Source organism: Styela clava, chromosome 4, assembly GCF_964204865.1.
Source record: "Styela clava chromosome 4, kaStyClav1.hap1.2, whole genome shotgun sequence".
Lineage (NCBI taxonomy): Eukaryota > Metazoa > Chordata > Ascidiacea > Stolidobranchia > Styelidae > Styela > Styela clava.
Window position 1 is genome coordinate 2,459,479 of NC_135253.1, and position 19,852 is coordinate 2,479,330.

The 19,852-nt window shown below is 35.7% G+C and overlaps 1 protein-coding gene across 3 annotated transcripts; it reads right to left on the reverse strand.

Annotated features, from left to right (window-relative positions):
• Positions 1 to 3,856: 3,856 nt before the first annotated feature.
• Positions 3,857 to 13,172, reverse strand: LOC144422287 (solute carrier family 22 member 15-like). Of its 3 annotated transcripts, XM_078112309.1 has the most exons (11): positions 13,081 to 13,157; positions 9,253 to 9,455; positions 8,951 to 9,055; positions 8,641 to 8,773; positions 8,126 to 8,254; positions 7,460 to 7,519; positions 6,532 to 6,667; positions 6,178 to 6,318; positions 5,626 to 5,711; positions 4,818 to 5,002; positions 3,857 to 4,313 (listed from the first exon to the last, which is right to left on the reverse strand). In XM_078112309.1, the coding sequence occupies exons 2-11, from the start codon at positions 9,343 to 9,345 to the stop codon at positions 4,137 to 4,139; spliced, it is 1,245 nt and encodes a 414-aa protein (XP_077968435.1). In that variant the 5' UTR covers positions 9,346 to 9,455; positions 13,081 to 13,157; the 3' UTR covers positions 3,857 to 4,136. The 3 variants fall into 3 exon arrangements, with proteins under 3 accessions (XP_077968435.1, XP_077968437.1, XP_077968436.1); XM_078112311.1 differs by lacking the exon at positions 9,253 to 9,455 and having other exon boundaries at positions 8,641 to 8,712; positions 13,081 to 13,172; XM_078112310.1 differs by lacking the exon at positions 9,253 to 9,455 and having other exon boundaries at positions 13,081 to 13,172.
• Between the last annotated feature and the right edge of the window lie 6,680 nt (positions 13,173 to 19,852).

Sequence of the window (19,852 nt, forward strand, 5' to 3'; positions counted from 1 at the left end):
GTTCTTATTATTTTAATGTGAAATGGGGTGAATTTAGGAAGTGAAATGCTATAAGGCAAGAGTACACGGCGGTTTTTGAGGAGGTAGGACCCTGGATTCTTTCATTTTCGACCTATTATATGGTGAAAAAGGGGTTTTCAGCCGTGCTACTATTGCTATTAGAACAATGAAATCACCTTTCCATCAGTAAATGGGGTAATTTTAGATATAAACAAAACTCGCTGAAGAACACCAAGCTCATCTATCTCATTAAAAAACACTATAAACTATGATTTGTCTTCTTATTTGGTCTGTAATAAATTCGTTTCTGACTTTATATTTTTTTGTAGTGCAGGGGGGCGATGAAGTTGTATAAACTACTTTAGGGGGGCGATGGTCAAAAAAGTTTGGGAACCACTGGTCTAGCCCACCTCTTCATGCACCCAATTCTGGCAACTTTGGTTGGGCATTTTGGCATTTGACTCCATCTATAATCAGCTTGACAATATATTTTTTTATAAAAGTTTATCTTTACTGTTCACTCCCATTTATAAAATTGATCAATTTGGCAGTGGCAATCACCATAAATTTATTAATATGGTGTGGCAAGTAATTTTTATTTATTTATTTTTCATTAACTACCAGTATGTGATTTTTCATGTTCCCTTTACTTAATAACTTCTATATGGTTGTGTGTGTGGGTGCGTGTGTGAAATATTTCAATTATTTTAGGTGAGTGAACACGTAACGTACTTTACCCTATTATCGCCACTCGCCAATTTTCACCACACGCCTTCAGAATCGCCCTGCTGCAGTCGCACTTTCAGATAGCGCTGAATATGAGTTGTTTTCGGATTGCGACGTCGTAAGTGATAAATATTAAACATATTCTGTCACCCGGTGGCGTAAAGACATTTCAATAAAAACATACATTTTTGTAAAATGTAAAAATCAGCTGATATCACGTTCGGTCAACTTTTTGGGAGGGCGGTAATTACTAATTAGCAGCCCAAAATAGCGCGACAGTGTTTATTATTTTAGTTTTTGTCAGTCAGTGTTAGATCGATGTTGAATCAAGTTTGAAATGGGAAGTGTTTGTAAATATCGTGCTGTTGTTAATTATTGTATCCGCAGGGTGGCGATAATTAGGGTTGGATTATCCGGATAGCGGTTAACCGGATAACCGATTAACCAAGAGGTATTTTGCTATCTGATAACCGGATATTATTGTAACGGTTAACCGGATAATAGAGCAGTATAAATAATGCATATGCGCATTAGTGATTTTTATATTTTTTGTTGAGTGGCCAATGACATCTCTCAGAGCATATAATATTCACTTATATCCACACTACTCTGCATATTTTAGTCATCCGTGTAATGCTGGAGTGAACTTGACTATAGTATTACATCATAAAACACGCAGAAAAATGTGATTATTGCGTATTTGCGGTATAGAAGAGCCCGACTTACCTTAAAATAAAAGCATTTCTACTCTAGATATGAAAATAAATGGTAAGCTGCACGAACAAATCCAATTTCCTATTTTTGCTATCTTGAAAATTCATCAAATTTGAGCTATTATTGCAATTCCAATGAGTCTAATTTATTTAGTACAATAAATGCAGATATTAATTAGCTTATAGTTATATATTAACATTTTCGGGAGAAAAGTCGGGTTCAGTTTCGTCGGTATATAACGCCGATAATTGTTTTATTTCGCCCGGAACTGAAATGACCGCAGTATGTTATCTATCGTCGTATCTATCTATCGTTAATTAAGAGAGTAGATCTGAAACACACATTTTTGACTGACAATAAGGAATTGAATGCTAACGAAAATACCACGACTCTTGATTTATGAGCCAGTGATAGATAAAACAAGACTCTATTTTAGGCGCTGTTGAATCGCCAAAATTTCGTAATAATCGTATTTACTGAATTTACAACAAGGGTAACTTTTCACGGGATGTAATTTCTTTTCAAATTAAAACTGGCATAATGCCGATGTTAATTCCCTAAATAATAACGCGATGCGGAAGAAAACGATCGGCGATGATATTATTAGCCTGTAAAATTCAACCGCCTTTATTAGTGACGTTTTCGAAAATTTCAAAATGAGGAGGAAAGGCTGTTATTACATTTATGGTTTTCATGGAACTTTCACAAACAAATTTGTTTGCAAAATGGTCTATAATATTTCAGAAAAGTTTAATGTGACAGACTCTGTATCGTGTCATGTTTTTCGTTTACTCATTTAGGGTGGTAAGTAAAGTTGTTCAAAAACTGGCGCAGCATTGTTTTGGCTCTGTTAATTTAGTTTAAAAGGTATTCGAATGGAAATAGATTTAAAGTTGTGGCCTAATTAGTACAAACGTGAGAATATTTACAGTGACATGTTAAATAAGTGAAGTTTTCAAATTAGAAGAAATTTCTGACCACTTCGGTTTTTTCATAATCATCAATTTGCTTTATTATTAAAATTTTTGTTCAAATGACTTATATTTTCCTATACACATCACGGAATTTGTTCCCCCTATATTCTATTTTTTGGATACTTCTCTCACCGAAATAAAATGTTCGAAATGCACGATTTTTTGTGTTCATGATTTCATTTATATGTATGCTCTTGTGGTATATATTAACAAAGTTTATTTCGTCGTGCAAGAAATCACCAAATATTATAGAAAACAAAATACTATACATGACAATATTAAATTTCATTGCAATTGATAGGAAGGTGCGGATGATCAGAAATGATCATTGTGAGTCTGCGATACTAAAATTTAGTACGAGTCAAAATTTAAAGAAAAGAGGCTCTAGACACAAAAAGAAACTCTTAAAAAACTTTACAATAAAGTAGAAATAATATAAATCTTTACATATTATTTGAATAGGGAAAATAACTTAGCAGTTTGGGGAAAAAAAATTAGGACACAATATTTTCAAAAAATGTTTCATTTTATTATTCCGCTGTACATCGGTACGACTACTGAGCTTAAATTATTATTTATTGACACATGCAATATTAAAATGCACAATAATTCATATTCAAGAAAAATAATACATATGTGAGTATTTACAACAGAACTGTGTGGTGGTATTCGTTCAATTCACCGCGAAAATCCTGCGAAATCGGTTCTCTAAAATCAGCAGTAACTATCCGGTTAACCGTATATTTAAAATACGGAATACCCGGATATATCCGTTATCCGGATAGTGAAAATTATAGGTATCCGAACTAACCCTAATCCCCACTGCTTCTAAGAAAAATCTGCTGTAGCCGCCACTTTGATTCACGGGAGCCAAAGAACAACACACCACATGCGGCTCAGGAACCGCAGGTTGCCGACCGCTTGTCTGAGGAATAAAATGTTCGACAATCTGATCTCCGAAGGTCTGTTATAGGATTTACATATTTATCCCTGGGGAGAGGAAAGTCGACAAGACGGCTTAACCATATGGCGAACCACGGCCTCTCGTCCGGTTACCATTCCATGTCGGGTATGGGATTAGTTAGTTACGGTATTTGTTTTCGGTAGCATGGATTTGATGGTAGAGAAAGTCGCGATGAGTCCAGCAATCCTCTTGCACACAATTATCCCCGCATGGGATTCGAACCTGCGAATCCCGCAGAGTAATCAGAGATGCGGTGGCGAGCGTATGATGATCCACAACGCCGCGCCATATTATTTTATTTGAGTTGAAAAATTGAGGGGCCGCGCTCATACTGCTTAAAATCATAGCAATAGCGAAATCAGCCATGACCTTTGAAATGCAGTTTGATCTAATTTTCGTATTCTTCTGTTTCTTTCGTGTTATTATTAAAATTGCTATCGTAGTCCGCCTGTACGTTTTATTTGATGATACAGGTCTGCTTGTGTGGGAAGGCTGGGCAACTGCTCTTGGTTATTGACCCATTTCTTTAAATATTCGTTTGTTTTGGTTGGCCGTTGGCACTTGTTGGCAGTTTGAAGAATAAAACTTGATTTTTGTCTCTAACGGCTAATTTGCGTTATGAAAAGTCAAGTCAAAGTTCGTCGTGCCGTTTTTTTCAATTCCGAAAAACAAAAATAAGAAAAGACACGATAAACAATAATTTATTCAAGACGATACACAATAACTATATTCAATTAGTGTAGAGGACATAGTCAATGTTAGCATGTTATCGAATTACAACTATTTTCGTCGTTGTCTTCTTCTTGTAGTTCCGCTTCTTCAAAGGTGTTCGGAATTAACTTGGCTCGGGTTTCAGGGAGGAAAGCAGCAAAAACACTGCTCAATAATCCCACAATACCAAATGCAAGAAATGGGTCATTCGATCCAGAAAACACCTTCAAATGAAAAAGTAATCACAAAACGATAACAAGAGAGCTACGCCCAAATATATGGACACGTCTGTTCGCAGTACAGTACGGTTTCCGTACCGTCAGATCACAGTCTACAAATATATTCACACCAAGCGAAGCAGTACAGTAGGACACAAAATGGCGTCCAATGCCCGCAGAACATTCGGTGACGTCATAGCAAACAAAAACAAATCTCACAGAGCTAACAGAAATATTTGAAATAAATAAAAGTAATAGCCTTCTGGAGAAAAATTCCATCTTTAACCACTAAAAATTTCAAAGCAATTGGTCCAGTGATCAAAGAGAAAAGCGGTTTTTTAATATTTCCACTAGGTGTCCAAAAAGTGTCAAATAACAACAAGAACAAGAACAACATAACAACAAAACGATCGTTATGTCCACTAAACGTGTCCAATAATAACGACAACGATATATTTGTTCCGTTACCTTTCAGATGCTGCACAATAGTACTTCTCATAAAAAACTTACCGCAAGATTTGCTAAGAATGGAGCAATTACACCACCAACTCTTGCCCAGAACGACATTGAGCCCAGTCCAACGTTTCTCACAACTGTTGGAAAGAGTTCTGCAGTATATACGTAAATAAGATCAAAAGCTCCGCAGATTCCCAGTTTTCCGAAAACCAAAAGTGTCAATTTGTAGTTTGAGCGATCTGAATGAAAAACGGTAATTTAATCTTTCTGTTTATCTACATTTATTTCCAGATTTACATTTTAGTAAAGTAATATTATTGTTTTTACCAAAAAAATCTTGGTCGGGTTTGTTGTCGACTGAAACGGGATGGTTTATGAAGGCTGAAGCTCTATGAAAGATCAAAAAATTTTTACGATGTCTAACGAGAAATAAAAAAATTCATTCAATCGGCTATAGCTAATTCCAGTTAAACAGATTATCTTCCAGTTACAGCAATTTATAATACGTATGTATTATAGTCATTTGAGACAAAATTTACACTATATAATTAAAATACATTTGATCAATTAAAACTGGATTTAACATGGAAGAGCAGTTAATTAAATTGCTCCAACCAAGCCCCGCTTTATGTATTATGTACTTTACTTTCGTCCGAATCTTTAAATGTATATTTTCATGACAGACTATTTGGCCTGAAATTCTGTTTATGTTATAGAATTTCGTAAACAGCACTTTATTGTGGGTCCGCAAGCATCATTTCGACTTAACGAAAACTGTTCTGTAGGCATCCAAGTAATTACATTAAAAAACATATTTTCAAATTTGTAAGGTTGCTATTCTCAGGTAAATATTTGAAATTACCTTGGCCGAAGGAAACGATGTACATGACGAACATACACAGTGCAGCTAAACCCATGAAGCAGACCAGCGTTCGTCTTCTACCAGCCCTGTATTGAGTAAATCGATTAAAACTATATATATATATGGGGATAAGAATTGAACAAATACAATCAACTGAGTATACTTAGCAACACCTCTTCAATTTCTTGCGTTATATACTAATAATATAGCATTTGCTGCTTATTTTCTATGGATGTGGCCATTTTTTATGGAGTCAAATATATCAGTATATAAATATAATCCCGCGGCCGGTTTATAATTTCACCACGATGCCTTTACTCATTTTCAAGGTCATATGATCTGTTCGTTCATTCACTTTCAACGATTCTCGCTTTATTTTGCGGTTATTTTGTAGGTTAATTTTGACCAGTAGAACGAATAGATGTTTTTTTTTGGTGGACTCATTCAAGTTATCAGCCTGTCAGTCCCAGATTTTGACTACGTGACTATTTTTATGAAAGTTCAAAACAAATGGTGAGTTCGAGATTTTTTCCTGTTATGGTTTTGGCTTACCATCTTCTCTCCATAAGATAAATCGTAAAGGGTATTGATGGAAGCTGACTCAATCCCGATATTAAATATGCAACATAAAAATTTGAACTAAAAGATCCAGAACCAAGTGTTATGCCGTAAAATACAAAACTTGCGGTGAACCTGAAAATACAACGTGATTTGAGTCAAGATAGACAAACCTAACCGGATATACAATGAAGACGGATTTCACACATGGCTATTTTTTTATATAAATACTCGAACGATATTTGTCCAATCTATTTCATTTCGGTATAACTCCCATTTAGATTGGTCGTATAGATACACATTACGGATGTTATTATGTCAATTTTAGCTATGCAAAATTATACATACCATTGTAAACTTAAAATGGCTGCTCTGTATCGCAATACAGTTTTTCTTATCAAATCTATAATTGAGCCTTCCTCGTCTCTTGAGGCATCTTGCTCTTGTTGTGCATATTCATAATTTTGTTGTAGCATTAGACGATCTAGTGAAATATAACCTTTAAAGTTTAGTAGAAACTTTTAAGTTTCGTAGGAACAAGATACACAACTTTAGCTTCCAAGAACAACTTCGTTGTGTCATATCATTTTCTCAGAAATTTTAAACACATCCCATCCGCACGACGTACAAAATTACCCGTATAGAGTTAATTAATAATAGTTTATGTTCATGGCGTGAATCACGAGGTCACGTTTTCAATGTTAATTCGTTATTTGATCAACGTACATATATACCGTTCAATAGATTTTCAATGTGAGCCGATTCTAGTTTTAAGAAGTTTTAAAATTGTATTCTGTATATCGTGAAAAACTACGAATGAAACCAAATAGAGGTTTTAACGTCTATTCATTCGCGTGGGTGTTGAGAGGTAAAGCGTGGGCTTAAGATTACGAGTCAGAGTAGGTCAACGACACTCTGGTCAGTCAATCCTGGGGATTCTGTTTAATCCCTACATTTGCAACTGTTCAGCAATTCTGTCCTATGATGTAAATGTTTCTTTTGGGAAGTTAAAAATATAATATCTTGACATTCATTCAAGTGTTCATCTAGATCCGACTTCATCCAGGAACGGTATTTAAAACGAGTTTAAAATAATTCCATCTCGTGCCTTCATTGACGTTTTCATTTCTATTGATGTCGACATTGGCAAGATAGCTGTTCTAAAATCTTCTGAAGCTGGTTAGAAGATTCTGTGTTTGTGAATTTCATTTGTGAGAATGTTTTAAAAAAAAACGTATATCTAGAATTATTTAATCCGCGTTTGATATATACGTACTTTCATTTTGATGTCCCTCATCTTGGCGTTCTTTCGCGTTCCCCGGCAGAAGAGCATATTCTTACTATATTAATAATAATTATCAAGCGTTATTGAAATATTAGAATCATATTATAGGAGAATTTACGTATCAGCAATTACACATGTGATTTACTTTTTGTTTTTCGTAAGCAAATATCTTTGAGTGATATTCAAATTTGCGGGCATCCAAAATATTTGTTCATAATCACATATATATATATATATATAATATAAAATAGCTGTGTGGGGCGATCCATTCCACCTTGATAGTTTTTGCATCACTTCTTCTGCGCTGTCTGGTTTACCGCGAGACAACAGCCAACGCGGCGACACTGGGACAATGCTGAAAGGTGTTAAGCTAAATTTCTGCATCAATTTCATGTAATATGCACTTAAACTTTACTAATGTATGGACTAGCAGTATTGAAAATATTGGCATTTCGACAGAACTAGCACGGGATATATAAATATTTCACAATGCTATATCCAATTCACCATCGTTAAATAATACAAAAAATTAAACATCCTCGATATGAAAGCTTGAGATCCATTCGCTTTCCCTCGGACTTTGGCCATATTTTATCAATATTGAGAAAATGCGATTTATATCTTCAAATATATTCACCAACGTATTTTTTCACTTACTATAAAAAACAAATCCAAGAATTCCAGGTATCGTTGTAATAAAATACATTTGTCTCCAACTAGGATAAAGATAGGCAACCCATAGAAACGCTAACATATTTGCGGTGAATCCTATTGCACCGAGAGCACCTGAAAATAGATTCATTCAGTCCTATAGCTGTTGTCGAGCTTATTGGTTTTCGCAATTATTATTTATTCATTTTGGATTAAAATCATATGAAAGTCATATAAGCAATTCCTGTTGTACCAGTAAATGGAATTGGAGTCCATTGTACTCACCGTTCAGGACCCAAAGCTTCGATCCCGTAGTTTCTTGTATAAGTATAGTTGTCACAACACTTAAACCGCCAACAAGGAAGCCTGATATAGCTCTACATACTGTAAAATTGTTGCCAATTTTGACAAAATCCAGTGATAACTTAAAATATCAGAACTAATATGTATCCTGAAAATATATTTCAAATGCTCTTTTTAATTACTTTAAAATCGCAGAAGTCGCAAATAAATTTTCTCACCTATAACCGAAATTTTCTTTCTTCCATAGCGATCGGATAATTGTCCAAAAACGATAGTCCCAGGCATACAACCTACGTAAAAAATTGATTGAAGGAAGCCTGGTATCCAACTGCGATCTTCAGTTAAATCCCACTAAAGTATTTTTGCAATAAAGAAAGCATACCGACTAACTATAGTGATTTCGAATATTAGTTGAAAATCAAATTTTACATAACATGATCCCAAAATACGTGAATTACTAAATCAATGTATATAAAAAAAAACGGGAAATCCCTAGATTGTTCACTTAATAAAATGAAACTACGTTACCTGGGACACAATGGTTTCTGCGCCCTGAGCGTGTGGATTGTCATCAAAGGCTGTCGACGGCGCAGCAGAAAACACCAATAAAATCACATCAGGGGGTTTCGACAACTAAATAATAATTATACTTTGTCAGATTTTTGTTTAAAATATTCATTACTATGCGATTTTGTATTGTTTAGTATATATACGATTCTATATTTGTGCCAATACTTGCTACGAATTATGCAATGCTTTGTTAGATTTAAGTTATTGAAGTCTCAATTGAAAATCCTACAGCTATTCGCAAATGACTATATTTTTCTTACCGAAAAAAGGAAAGCCAACGAAGAGAGAAAAATATACGCTCGACTGGAGACCGACCCCACTTCATTATTAAGAGTCTCATCAATATTATTCATCAAATATATATATATATATTAGTATTTATAGTATCAATTTTATCACTCTTAACTGCCTTTATGTCTGCATATACATGGCAAGGTTTCAGCACCAGAGTTTGAAATTAAACCTGAAGGTAAATGAAAATAACATTTATAGTATAGTGCAATTTTGTACTTCTGCATACTATTTCAACATATCTATAATGATATTTTTGCTATCTTAGCTGGTATGAAAAATCTTTTCAACTTCAGTTGCTAATACCTCCACGAATACTCTATCAATTTATCTAAATCATTACAATGACAGTGAAACGTTAAGATTTTTGTTGGTCGCCTTTTAGCACATTCAATATTTTGGAGATTTAAAATATTTACATAATTTCTCAGTTGCTATCTCGTCTAGATTCGGTTCTTATAACGCCAACAAATTCTTTTGATTAATTTTCTGTAATAAGCCGCTGGCGATATGACGACCCAATAACTTTGTACGTGGTATTACTATACGGGGAATTTAAATATATTTTGAAGCGATACGCACGTAATCTGTCGATAATTCGGTTAATGTATGGCTGTTTGCATATTATGCCGAACATAGAATTATTATTATCACAGAAGTGGAGCGTTGCTTGTTAACCAATGCAACTTTTTGTTGACATTGTGCATGTAGTTTCCGGTCTTGTCGATTGATTAAATCTGCTGCCTTAAAGTCACATCTAGAAATAACTTTCTGACACGGTCGCTTTAGCTATTTCTAACAAAATTAGAACAGACAGATTGAACGAGTTGAGAAGGCGGATAATTACACGATTAAATAAATACACGAAGCAAAGCTGTTGACCGGTTGTGAAACTCGATCCTGAAATATCGTTGCCTTCGACTCCAACACGTATTCTAGAAAATTACGCATAATTGCACTAAATAGTAGGCTACGGTTGAAATGACGTAAAGTCGGGAGGTAGACGACGGCGATTCAGAACGACCAAAGTAGCAATTCTTGCAAGGTATATGGATCGGTTGTCGTAAATAAAATGAGAAGTATAGAAAAAATTCTGAATGTAGTTGGATCTGTTTACAAAAGAGCTTATTGTATTTTATCGTTGTTGGGTTTTCTATTTTTGGTAAGTTAATTTCATATATGTGTATTGGTCGGAAAAACATTAAGACAGGGTTTCAAGTTTGATGAAAAAGAAAAATGACTCTGTATGTATGCATAGCAATGTCATTTTATATATCAAATAGGTGATATTTCACTGGCACAGCACAAGCAACAGGGGCAAATTGTAACTACTAACGGTTAAGTTTAACAAACTAAAATTCAACGATAGTTTTAAAATATTTTTTAAGCTAGCGAAGCTTCCAGATCTTAACCTATATCAAATGCCAGACTGTTGGGTTGGACTTAGAGATAAAGACGCATCAAGTGAACACACTCCTGTGTAATCATAGTGTAATTAATCATATCGTTTATATTCATTTGTAAATAACCGATAAACAGCTTGGTCTTGCCGAAAAGGGTGTGAGTGGAATTGGAAGGTACCCGGTTGATGAAATACATCCCGAACCTTGAGTACACGGAAAAAAATATTGCAAGATTGACATTTGTTCAGCAGGCAAAATATATAGTTACGAACACTAGAGCAGCAGCGTACAAATCCCGCCCACATCGCTTCATCGAACTGTCGAGCCCGCCGCAAACTGATTTTAAGTGGGGTTTTGTTCAAGTATTACCTGCTTTAGAGCGTGTTGTTATGATGGTCTTCACATTGGCAAATAGCTTACAGCCTTATTACCGATTTAAAGCAAGCTATTTACAATGCAATATCTTTTTATGGTTACAATCCTGGATATACTTCAAACCCAAAATGGCTTGGTTTCCAAGTTGATCCGGGATATCATGGAACTTCGAAACCGCAGTTTTTCCACGTTGCTGATTTGTTTGAAGCGGTTGTTACTCCAAGTTATGTTACCCACGGAGAAGAGCTGAATTTTATATGGAATATAAATTTTGCCTTTAGATGTAGGAAGAAGTAATTTACTTGTGAGTAACACAGGCTGCGCAATTTAACGGGGTGAGCATGGCCAAACACAACAGCAATAAAATAAATCTCCACCTAACCACTAAATTTTGTATATATAAAAAGTTTTCAATGATCAATAACTTGTTCAGGACTCATATGAAGAGGTATGCGTAATACCATAAAGTGGATTTCGTTATTTACTATAATTGCATATTTAATTCTCACGCTATCTGACCAACGTTCTTACGAAGATTGTTGTTTGTTTATAATCGGCTTCGAAATAGCATTGTGTCTTCATTGTCTATACAGCGATTCTCATAGTGTTACAAAAATTAAATTTAGTTATTTCTGTTGCAGTGCTCTACACTTTGAACTAGAGATCTACCGATGTCAATGAAAAGGCACTGATACCGATATTTGAAATTGTCGACATCAGCGATATTCTAATAACACGTAATTTACATCAATGTAAATACAATTTTGTTGAGTGGTCGAAACGGGACAAAATATTTGTCTGCGAATAGTATTTACAGTGAACATTATTTCTTCTAAAGCAGCGCTTATCCCAAAAACTTCAAATCCTTTTTTTTATTCAAATGTATCAATAATGTGTCACTAGACTCACTTCTATTGGTTTATTAAAATACTTGAACCAAGTGCATCGTAGTATGCATTTTATCTTTGTAGGTATGCAAAGATGATTAGCACTCCCATTAGGCAAATTATAGCAGACATTTCGTTGTGCACAAGCGCACCACGCAATGAACATCTATGGGCAATCACCCAACCACTATACTAACTGTAATGAATTGAATGAGGCAGTAAATGACGCATGCATGTTCCACGTCCACCCACTATAATAACTCATAGTTCAAAGCATACTGGATGAGATCAGAGAGCTGCATATATCGGTTCATTTTTAAGCCGATATCGAAAAAATGGCCGATACCGATACATTGGTACATTTTTACGTCGGACTCTACTGTATATCATTATTCGTTATTTTCCTTTGTGTGTGTGATCGCCGATTATCGTCAAGCAACAGTGGATTGCGTCTGTCTTACTGCATTTGTTATTAGCTGTTTCGAGTATAAGTTCAATAATTATCTTGCTCTTGAAATTATATTGAACGATTGCGGCAGATCCAATCCACAGTCGCTTCCATGACCTTTTTCACAAAATTTGGGCGGCAAATCAGAATTCCATTTCCTGAATCCCATTAGAAAACTTCGCCATGTAAGCAGTGCCATACAAATGCAAGTTTCGGAATCCTGGCACGAAAAAGTAGCGTTGCAAGTGAGGCTCATTTAGTTGTCAGTGAGACTTAGTTTTGGCGTTTATATGAGGATTCGAAAGGTGCGTGTTCTCTATGATTGGTCACTTTGTAATGTTAGAATTTGTTAGCTCCTTTAATTCAATTATTATAGTGACTGTATTATTCAATAATTTTTATTGTGATTTTTCTCTGCATTCGCTCGCATGCATTGTCCTACCTTCAGCGCTACCAAATCGCACACTTGTCATGAAAACCAGACTGACTAGAATCCGATTCAGCAAAGGTATTTCCATGGTAAATATGTGAAATGCGTGTAAACATGTAATTGCATGAAGAAAGATTCGATGACCCAATAAATATTGACTATTCTAACAGATAGGCTATCTATTGTGTGCGCATCCAAATCATAAATATAAGTCACACAATTGATAAGATAAAAATCATAAAAGCTCCACTTACCCAGTCAGCTTACATGTGTAATGATCTAATCTAACAGAGTGGAGCTAGATCAATGCCGCAAGACACCCAAACACACTCTGTGGCTACTGAAATAAAAGTAATTTTCATATTTATTCCGGGAGAGAGGAAAGGGAATAAGATGGCTCAATCATATGGCAAAAAAAACACAGCCTCTTGTCCGGTTACAAGTCCAGGCCAGGTATGGAAATAGTCAGTTATTTGTTTTCGGATGCATGGACATTCCGCTGTCCAGACTGACATAACGACATAGTCTACTAAACCTGGTGAACCTAGTAAATATTTTTAAGTTTCCACAAAATCAAATGCTAAATCACTCACCAAATAAAGTGTAAAAGCATATTTTTATGAAACCACACAATACATTATTTCGAGAAGTGAGTATTCGTGATAGTAGATTATTCCGTTCTGGCCATCCCTACCAATAACACTTTTTAATACCAACGACTTGCTTAGACAGAGATGTGACATGCCATGCAGCATATTGTTATATAAACATAACTAAGGTTACAAAATAACTATAACAGAGCAGAAAAGCCTGAAAAGATGATTTAAAAGCCCTGCTTTTGCATCTACATTTGCTAACAAAGCCTTCATAACATTGAAAAATACAGACCCTGAACTACTCATTTTTAGTATAAATATTCAAAAACAAAATTTTTATTTTGCTTTGCAGGCTTGCAGCACAAACTAGACAAAATATTCATACACAGGGTTGGTTTTATGCTTTCCCTTTCTTTAAATCTTAATACTTCTAACAGAAAACTGCTGTTACAGCCTGTAACCAATTTGAATCACGAGATCCAGAGTTTCGAGGATAAAGAGCCACAGATCTACGGTGTTTAAATGACTGTCGATAAATTTGTTTGTAACTTTGCAATTCATTGTATTTCTGAGGGGTAATGATAATGTATGAGGTACTGTAAGGGGTCGACAGTATAAAAAAGTTCGAGAAGCGCTGTTATAGAAGACTATTATTTCAAGGAATCCTTGACAACCTGGAGAAACGTTATTTTTATACAGATTCACGAACTTATACGATATTTTTAAAAATGCTTCTCACTACTGTCACTCCAAGAGTTTATTTATTTTTGGGCATTGCCTTTGAATACTTGAAGCTTACCCTTTATTAAGAACTTTTATATATAGTTTTTTTTTTAATTATTTGCACCGAACTATATATGAACACGAATGTCATATTATTAAACGATGCGGATACTGCTGTCTTAATTAGCAATAGGTAACTTACTTACAAAGAAGCTCAGTATGCTAGGATAAGCAATCACCAAAAAAATTTTTTTATGATTTTCAAAATCAAGGATTTAGATAAGGATAGCTTTTTTGTGACGATAGATCTATCACATGGTTACCATAATTAAGTTGTATTTTTTTCCCAACCAAATAAACATCTTGAATACTAAACTGCCTTAGCATATATATGTACAATTTCTGGATGACCTGAATTATATTTCTAATTTTCTACAGCTAGAGATATTTTAGACTTTAGGAAAATTAGATTATAAAAGTTCTACTTACATCAAAGTGTAGATGCAAACTAAGAATGATATACGCTCCAAATAAATTGCCCACAATATTTTCATCATGAAATGAATGTCTGTATAAAAAATAAAACGACAAGTGTTAAATTTGAGAACCAGTGAAGTGAATATTGATAAAAAAGCTACCGCATTGAAAAAATAGAATCCGCAAATAAATTGATTTTAAGATTATGGAGATGAGTAATCGTCAACTACTTTTAAACGCAGAGGTTTTCAATCGGGGTTTGCAGTGATCTAGGGTTCCGCAAGTGCCCATTAAAAACCGAGAGTTTATTTTATTGTATGTATTATAACTAATGGGTCTGTCACTGATATTGAACTTGCTGCATTAAAGATCATATTGTTTTGTCAGTATTAGGTTTCAAGTCATAAGACACCCATTAATATATATATATATCATAATATACAACATATTATTGATTGCATTTTGCAAACTTGTTCTAGCTCAACTTGGCGATTGCACTATAAAAATTCTACTTTGCGAATCAGAGTTTTGGTTCAGCATATTTTCATTTCAAATTCCAGACTTTTCAGGTTGTTGAAAATTGAAGTGGGAAATTTCTACAGAAAAAAGTTGACTAAACAATCTTTAGTAGGCTCGTATTAACTTAAATTTTTATTGCCCGGATTCTATATGCAGTGCACAACCTAATATCATATATCCTAAATATGAGTGCAATAACAAAATAATATTAAAAATAAATAAATTTTTATTCCATTCACAGTCGTATGTATATTTTATCGACACAATCGCAGATTTAGTTTATCACAAATAATAACGAAACCATTTTAAATATGTATATCGATCATGAATTGACAGAAAAACCATTAAATAATAATATCTAAGTCGGCTCTTTTAACAAGTTGCGTAATCTCGACAACTGACTCAAGAGCGTGTGAAGAATATGTATTTTTGATTTACCAATATACTTTATATTATTTTCTTTGTACTAAATAAATATTCTTTCCGTGACTTTATACCAGATCTTTTTAACGACGATAACGAATTCGCATGAGCGCAATACATATCAAAACTTAATATAATTGGGCGGTTGATCTCGCATTATTATGTCCGCGGATTGGAGTGGTATTTTAGATCGGTAATGAGTTTATTTTGTCATATGAGTCGCCGCAAAGGCGAGTTACCTTGAACACAAATGTAGTAAAAAAGAGATTAATAGATTGAAAATTTGGGGGCAGAAAAATTTATTATTAGAGAAAAGCCGGCATTTTGAACAAACACGATCGTTTCAGAAGAAGTTGCATGAAAATTTCCGATGCCATCTTATGTCCTCTCGCGCCCCCCCTGATAGCATCTATTTCTGTTGGGTCTAGACCAAACTTATTTTTGTTTGATCCTAGCCCAAGGGTCTAAGCCAAAACTTATTGCTGTTGGGTCTAGCCCAAACTTATTTTTGTTTGATCCTAGCCCAAGGGTCTAAGCCAAAACTTATTGCTGTTGGGTCTAGCCCAAACTTATTTTTGTTTGATCCTAGCCCAAAACTTATTGCTGTTGGGTCTAGCCCAAACTTATTTTTGTTTGATCCTAGCCCAAGGGTCTAAGCCAAAACTTATTGCTGTTGGGTCTAGCCCAAACTTATTTTTGTTTGATCCTAGCCCAAGGGTCTAAGCCAAAACTTATTTCTGTTGGGTCTAGCCCAAACTTATTTTGTTTGATCCTAGCCCAAGGGTCTAAGCCAAAACTTATTGCTGTTGGGTCTAGCCCAAACTTATTTTTGTTTGATCCTAGCCCAAGGGTCTAAGCCAAAACTTATTGCTGTTGGGTCTAGCCCAGACCTATTTTTGTTTGATCCTAGCCCAAGGGTCTAAGCCAAAACTTATTGCTGTTGGGTCTAGCCCAAACTTATTTTTGTTTGATCCTAGCCCAAGGGTCTAAGCCAAAACTTATTTCTGTTGGGTCTAGCCCAAATTTATTTATGTTTGATTCTAGCCCAAGGGTCTAAGCCAAAACTTATTTCTGTTGGGTCTAGCCCAAACTTATTTTTGTTTGATCCTAGCCCAAGGGTCTAAGCCAAAACTTATTGCCGTTGGGTCTAGCCCAAACTTATTTTTGTTTGATCCTAGCCCAAGGGTCTAAGCCAAAACTTATTGCTGTTGGGTCCAGCCCAAACTTATTTTTGTTTGATCCTAGCCCAAGGGTCTAAGCCAAAACTTATTTCTGTTGGGTCTAGCCCAAATTTATTTTTGTTTGATCCTAGCCCAAGGGTCTAAGCCAAAACTTATTGCTGTTGGGTCTAGCCCAAACTTACTTTTGTTTGATTCTAGCCCAACTTATTTATGTTTGATTCTAGCCCAAGGGTCTAAGCCAAAACTTATTTCTGTTGGGTCTAGCCCAAACTTATTTTTGTTTGATCCTAGCCCAAGGGTCTAAGCCAAAACTTATTGCTGTTGGGTCTAGCCCAAACTTATTTTTGTTTGATCCTAGCCCAAGGGTCTAAGCCAAAACTTATTGCTGTTGGGTCTAGCCCAAACTTATTTTTGTTTGATCCTAGCCCAAGGGTCTAAGCCAAAACTTATTGCTGTTGGGTCTAGCCCAAACTTATTTTTGTTTGATCCTAGCCCAAGGGTCTAAGCCAAAACTTATTGCTGTTGGGTCTAGCCCAAACTTATTTTTGTTTGATCCTAGCCCAAGGGTCTAAGCCAAAACTTATTGCTGTTGGGTCTAGCCCAAACTTATTTTTGTTTGATCCTAGCCCAAGGGTCTAAGCCAAAACTTATTGTTGTTGGGTCTAGCCCAAACTTATTTATGTTTGATTCTAGCCCAAGGGTCTAAGCCAAAACTTATTTCTGTTGGGTCTAGCCCAAACTTATTTTTGTTTGATCCTAGCCCAAGGGTCTAGGCCAAAACTTATTTCTGTTGGGTCTAGCCCAAACTTATTTTTGTTTGATCCTAGCCCAAGGGTCTAAGCCAAAACTTATTTCTGTTGGGTCTAGCCCAAACTTATTTTTGTTTGATCCTAGCCCAAGGGTCTAAGCCAAAATTTATTTATTTCGGGTCTAGCCCAAACTTATTTTTGTTTGATCCTAGCCCAAGGGTCTAAGCCAAAACTTATTGCTGTTGGGTCTAGCCCAAACTTATTTTTGTTTGATCCTAGCCCAAGGGTCTAAGCCAAAACTTATTTCTGCTGGGTCTAGCCCAAACTTATTTTGTTTGATCCTAGCCCAAGGGTCTAAGCCAAAACTTATTGCTGTTGGGCCTAGCCCAAACTTATTTTTGATTGATCCTAGCCCAAGGGTCTAAGCCAAAACTTATTGCTGTTGGGTCTAGCCCAAACTTATTTTTGTTTGATCCTAGCCCAAGGGTCTAAGCCAAAACTTATTGCTGTTGGGTCTAGCCCAAACTTATTTTTGTTTGATCCTAGCCCAAGGGTCTAAGCCAAAACTTATTGCTGTTGGGTCTAGCCCAAACTTATTTTTGTTTGATCCTAGCCCAAGGGTCTAAGCCAAAACTTGTTGCTGTTGGGTCTAGCCCAAACTTATTTTTGTTTGATCCTAGCCCAAGGGTCTAAGCCAAAACTTATTTCTGTTGGGTCTAGCCCAAACTTATTTTGTTTGATCCTAGCCCAAGGGTCTAAGCCAAAACTTATTGCTGTTTGGTCTAGCCCAAACTTATTTTTGTTTGATCCTAGCCCAAGGGTCTAAGCCAAAACTTATTGCTGTTGGGTCTAGCCCAGACTTATTTTTGTTTGATCCTAGCCCAAGGGTCTAAGCCAAAACTTATTGCTGTTGGGTCTAGCCCAAACTTATTTATGTTTGATTCTAGCCCAAGGGTCTAAGCCAAAACTTATTTCTGTTGGGTCTAGCCCAAACTTATTTTTGTTTGATCCTAGCCCAAGGGTCTAGGCCAAAACTTATTTCTGTTGGGTCTAGCCCAAACTTATTTTTGTTTGATCCTAGCCCAAGGGTCTAAGCCAAAACTTATTTCTGTTGGGTCTAGCCCAAACTTATTTTGTTTGATCCTAGCCCAAGGGTCTAAGCCAAAACTTATTGCTGTTGGGTCTAGCCCAAACTTATTTTTGTTTGATCCTAGCCCAAGGGTCTAAGCCAAAACTTATTGCTGTTGGGTCTAGCCCAAACTTATTATTGTTTGATCCTAGCCCAAGGGTCTAAGCCAAAACTTATTGCTGTTGGGTCTAGCCCAAACATATTTTTGTCTGATCCTAGCCCAAGGGTCTAAGCCAAAATTTATTTATTTCGGGTCTAGCCCAAACTTATTTTTGTTTGATCCTAGCCCAAGGGTCTAAGCCAAAACTTATTGCTGTTGGATCTAGCCCAAACTTATTTTTGTTTGATCCTAGCCCAAGGGTCTAAGCCAAAACTTATTGCTGTTGGAAATAGCCCAAACTTATTTTTGTTTGATCCTAGCCCAAGGGTCTAAGCCAAAACTTATTGCTGTTGGATCTAGCCCAAACTTATTTTTGTTTGATCCTAGCCCAAGGGTCTAAGCCAAAACTTATTGCTGTTGAATCTAGCCCAAACTTATTTTGTTTGATCCTAGCCCAAGGGTCTAAGGAAAAACTTATTGCTGTTGGGTCTAGCCCAAACTTATTTTTGTTTGATCCTAGCCCAAGGGTCTAAGCCAAAACTTATTTCTGTTGGGTCTAGCCCAAACTTACTTTTGTTCGATCCTAGCCCAACTCATTTATGTTGATCCTAGCCCAAGGGTCTAAGCCAAAACTTATTGCTGTTGGGGTAGCCCAGACTTATTTTTGTGTGATCCTAGCCCAAGGGTCTAAGCCAAAACCTATTTTTGTTGAGTCTAGCCCAAACTTATTTTTGTTTGATCCTAGACCAAAGATCTAAGCCAAAACTTATTGCTGTTGGGTCTAGCCCAGACTTATTTTTGTTTGATCCTAGCCCAAGGGTCTAAGCCAAAATTTATTGCTGTTGGGTCAAGCTTAAACTTATTTTTGTTTGATTCTAGCCCAAGGGTCTAAGCCCAAACTTATTTTTGTTTGATCCTAGCCCAAGGGTCTAAGCCAAAACCTATTGCTGTTGGGTCAAGCTTAAACTTATTTTTGTTTGATTCTAGCCCAAGGGTCGAAGCCAAAACTTATTTCTGTATATAGTTAATATTTCATACAGGTCAACTATAATCTAAGAAATGTGGAATGAGATTATGATAATTTCTCGTTCAAGTATCCTTGTGGCTATTGCAATATAGATTATTAGAC

Coding starts and splice junctions, on each gene's coding strand:
- LOC144422287 (XM_078112309.1), bottom strand. CDS start 9,345: ATGAATAATATTGATGAGACTCTTAATAATGAAGTGGGGTCGGTCTCC. Junction 9,056..9,252: donor CGTTGGCTTTCCTTTTTTCG/GTAAGAAAAATA, acceptor ATTATTATTTAG/TTGTCGAAACCCCCTGATGT. Junction 5,003..5,625: donor CATCGTTTCCTTCGGCCAAG/GTAATTTCAAAT, acceptor TTTTTCATTCAG/ATCGCTCAAACTACAAATTG.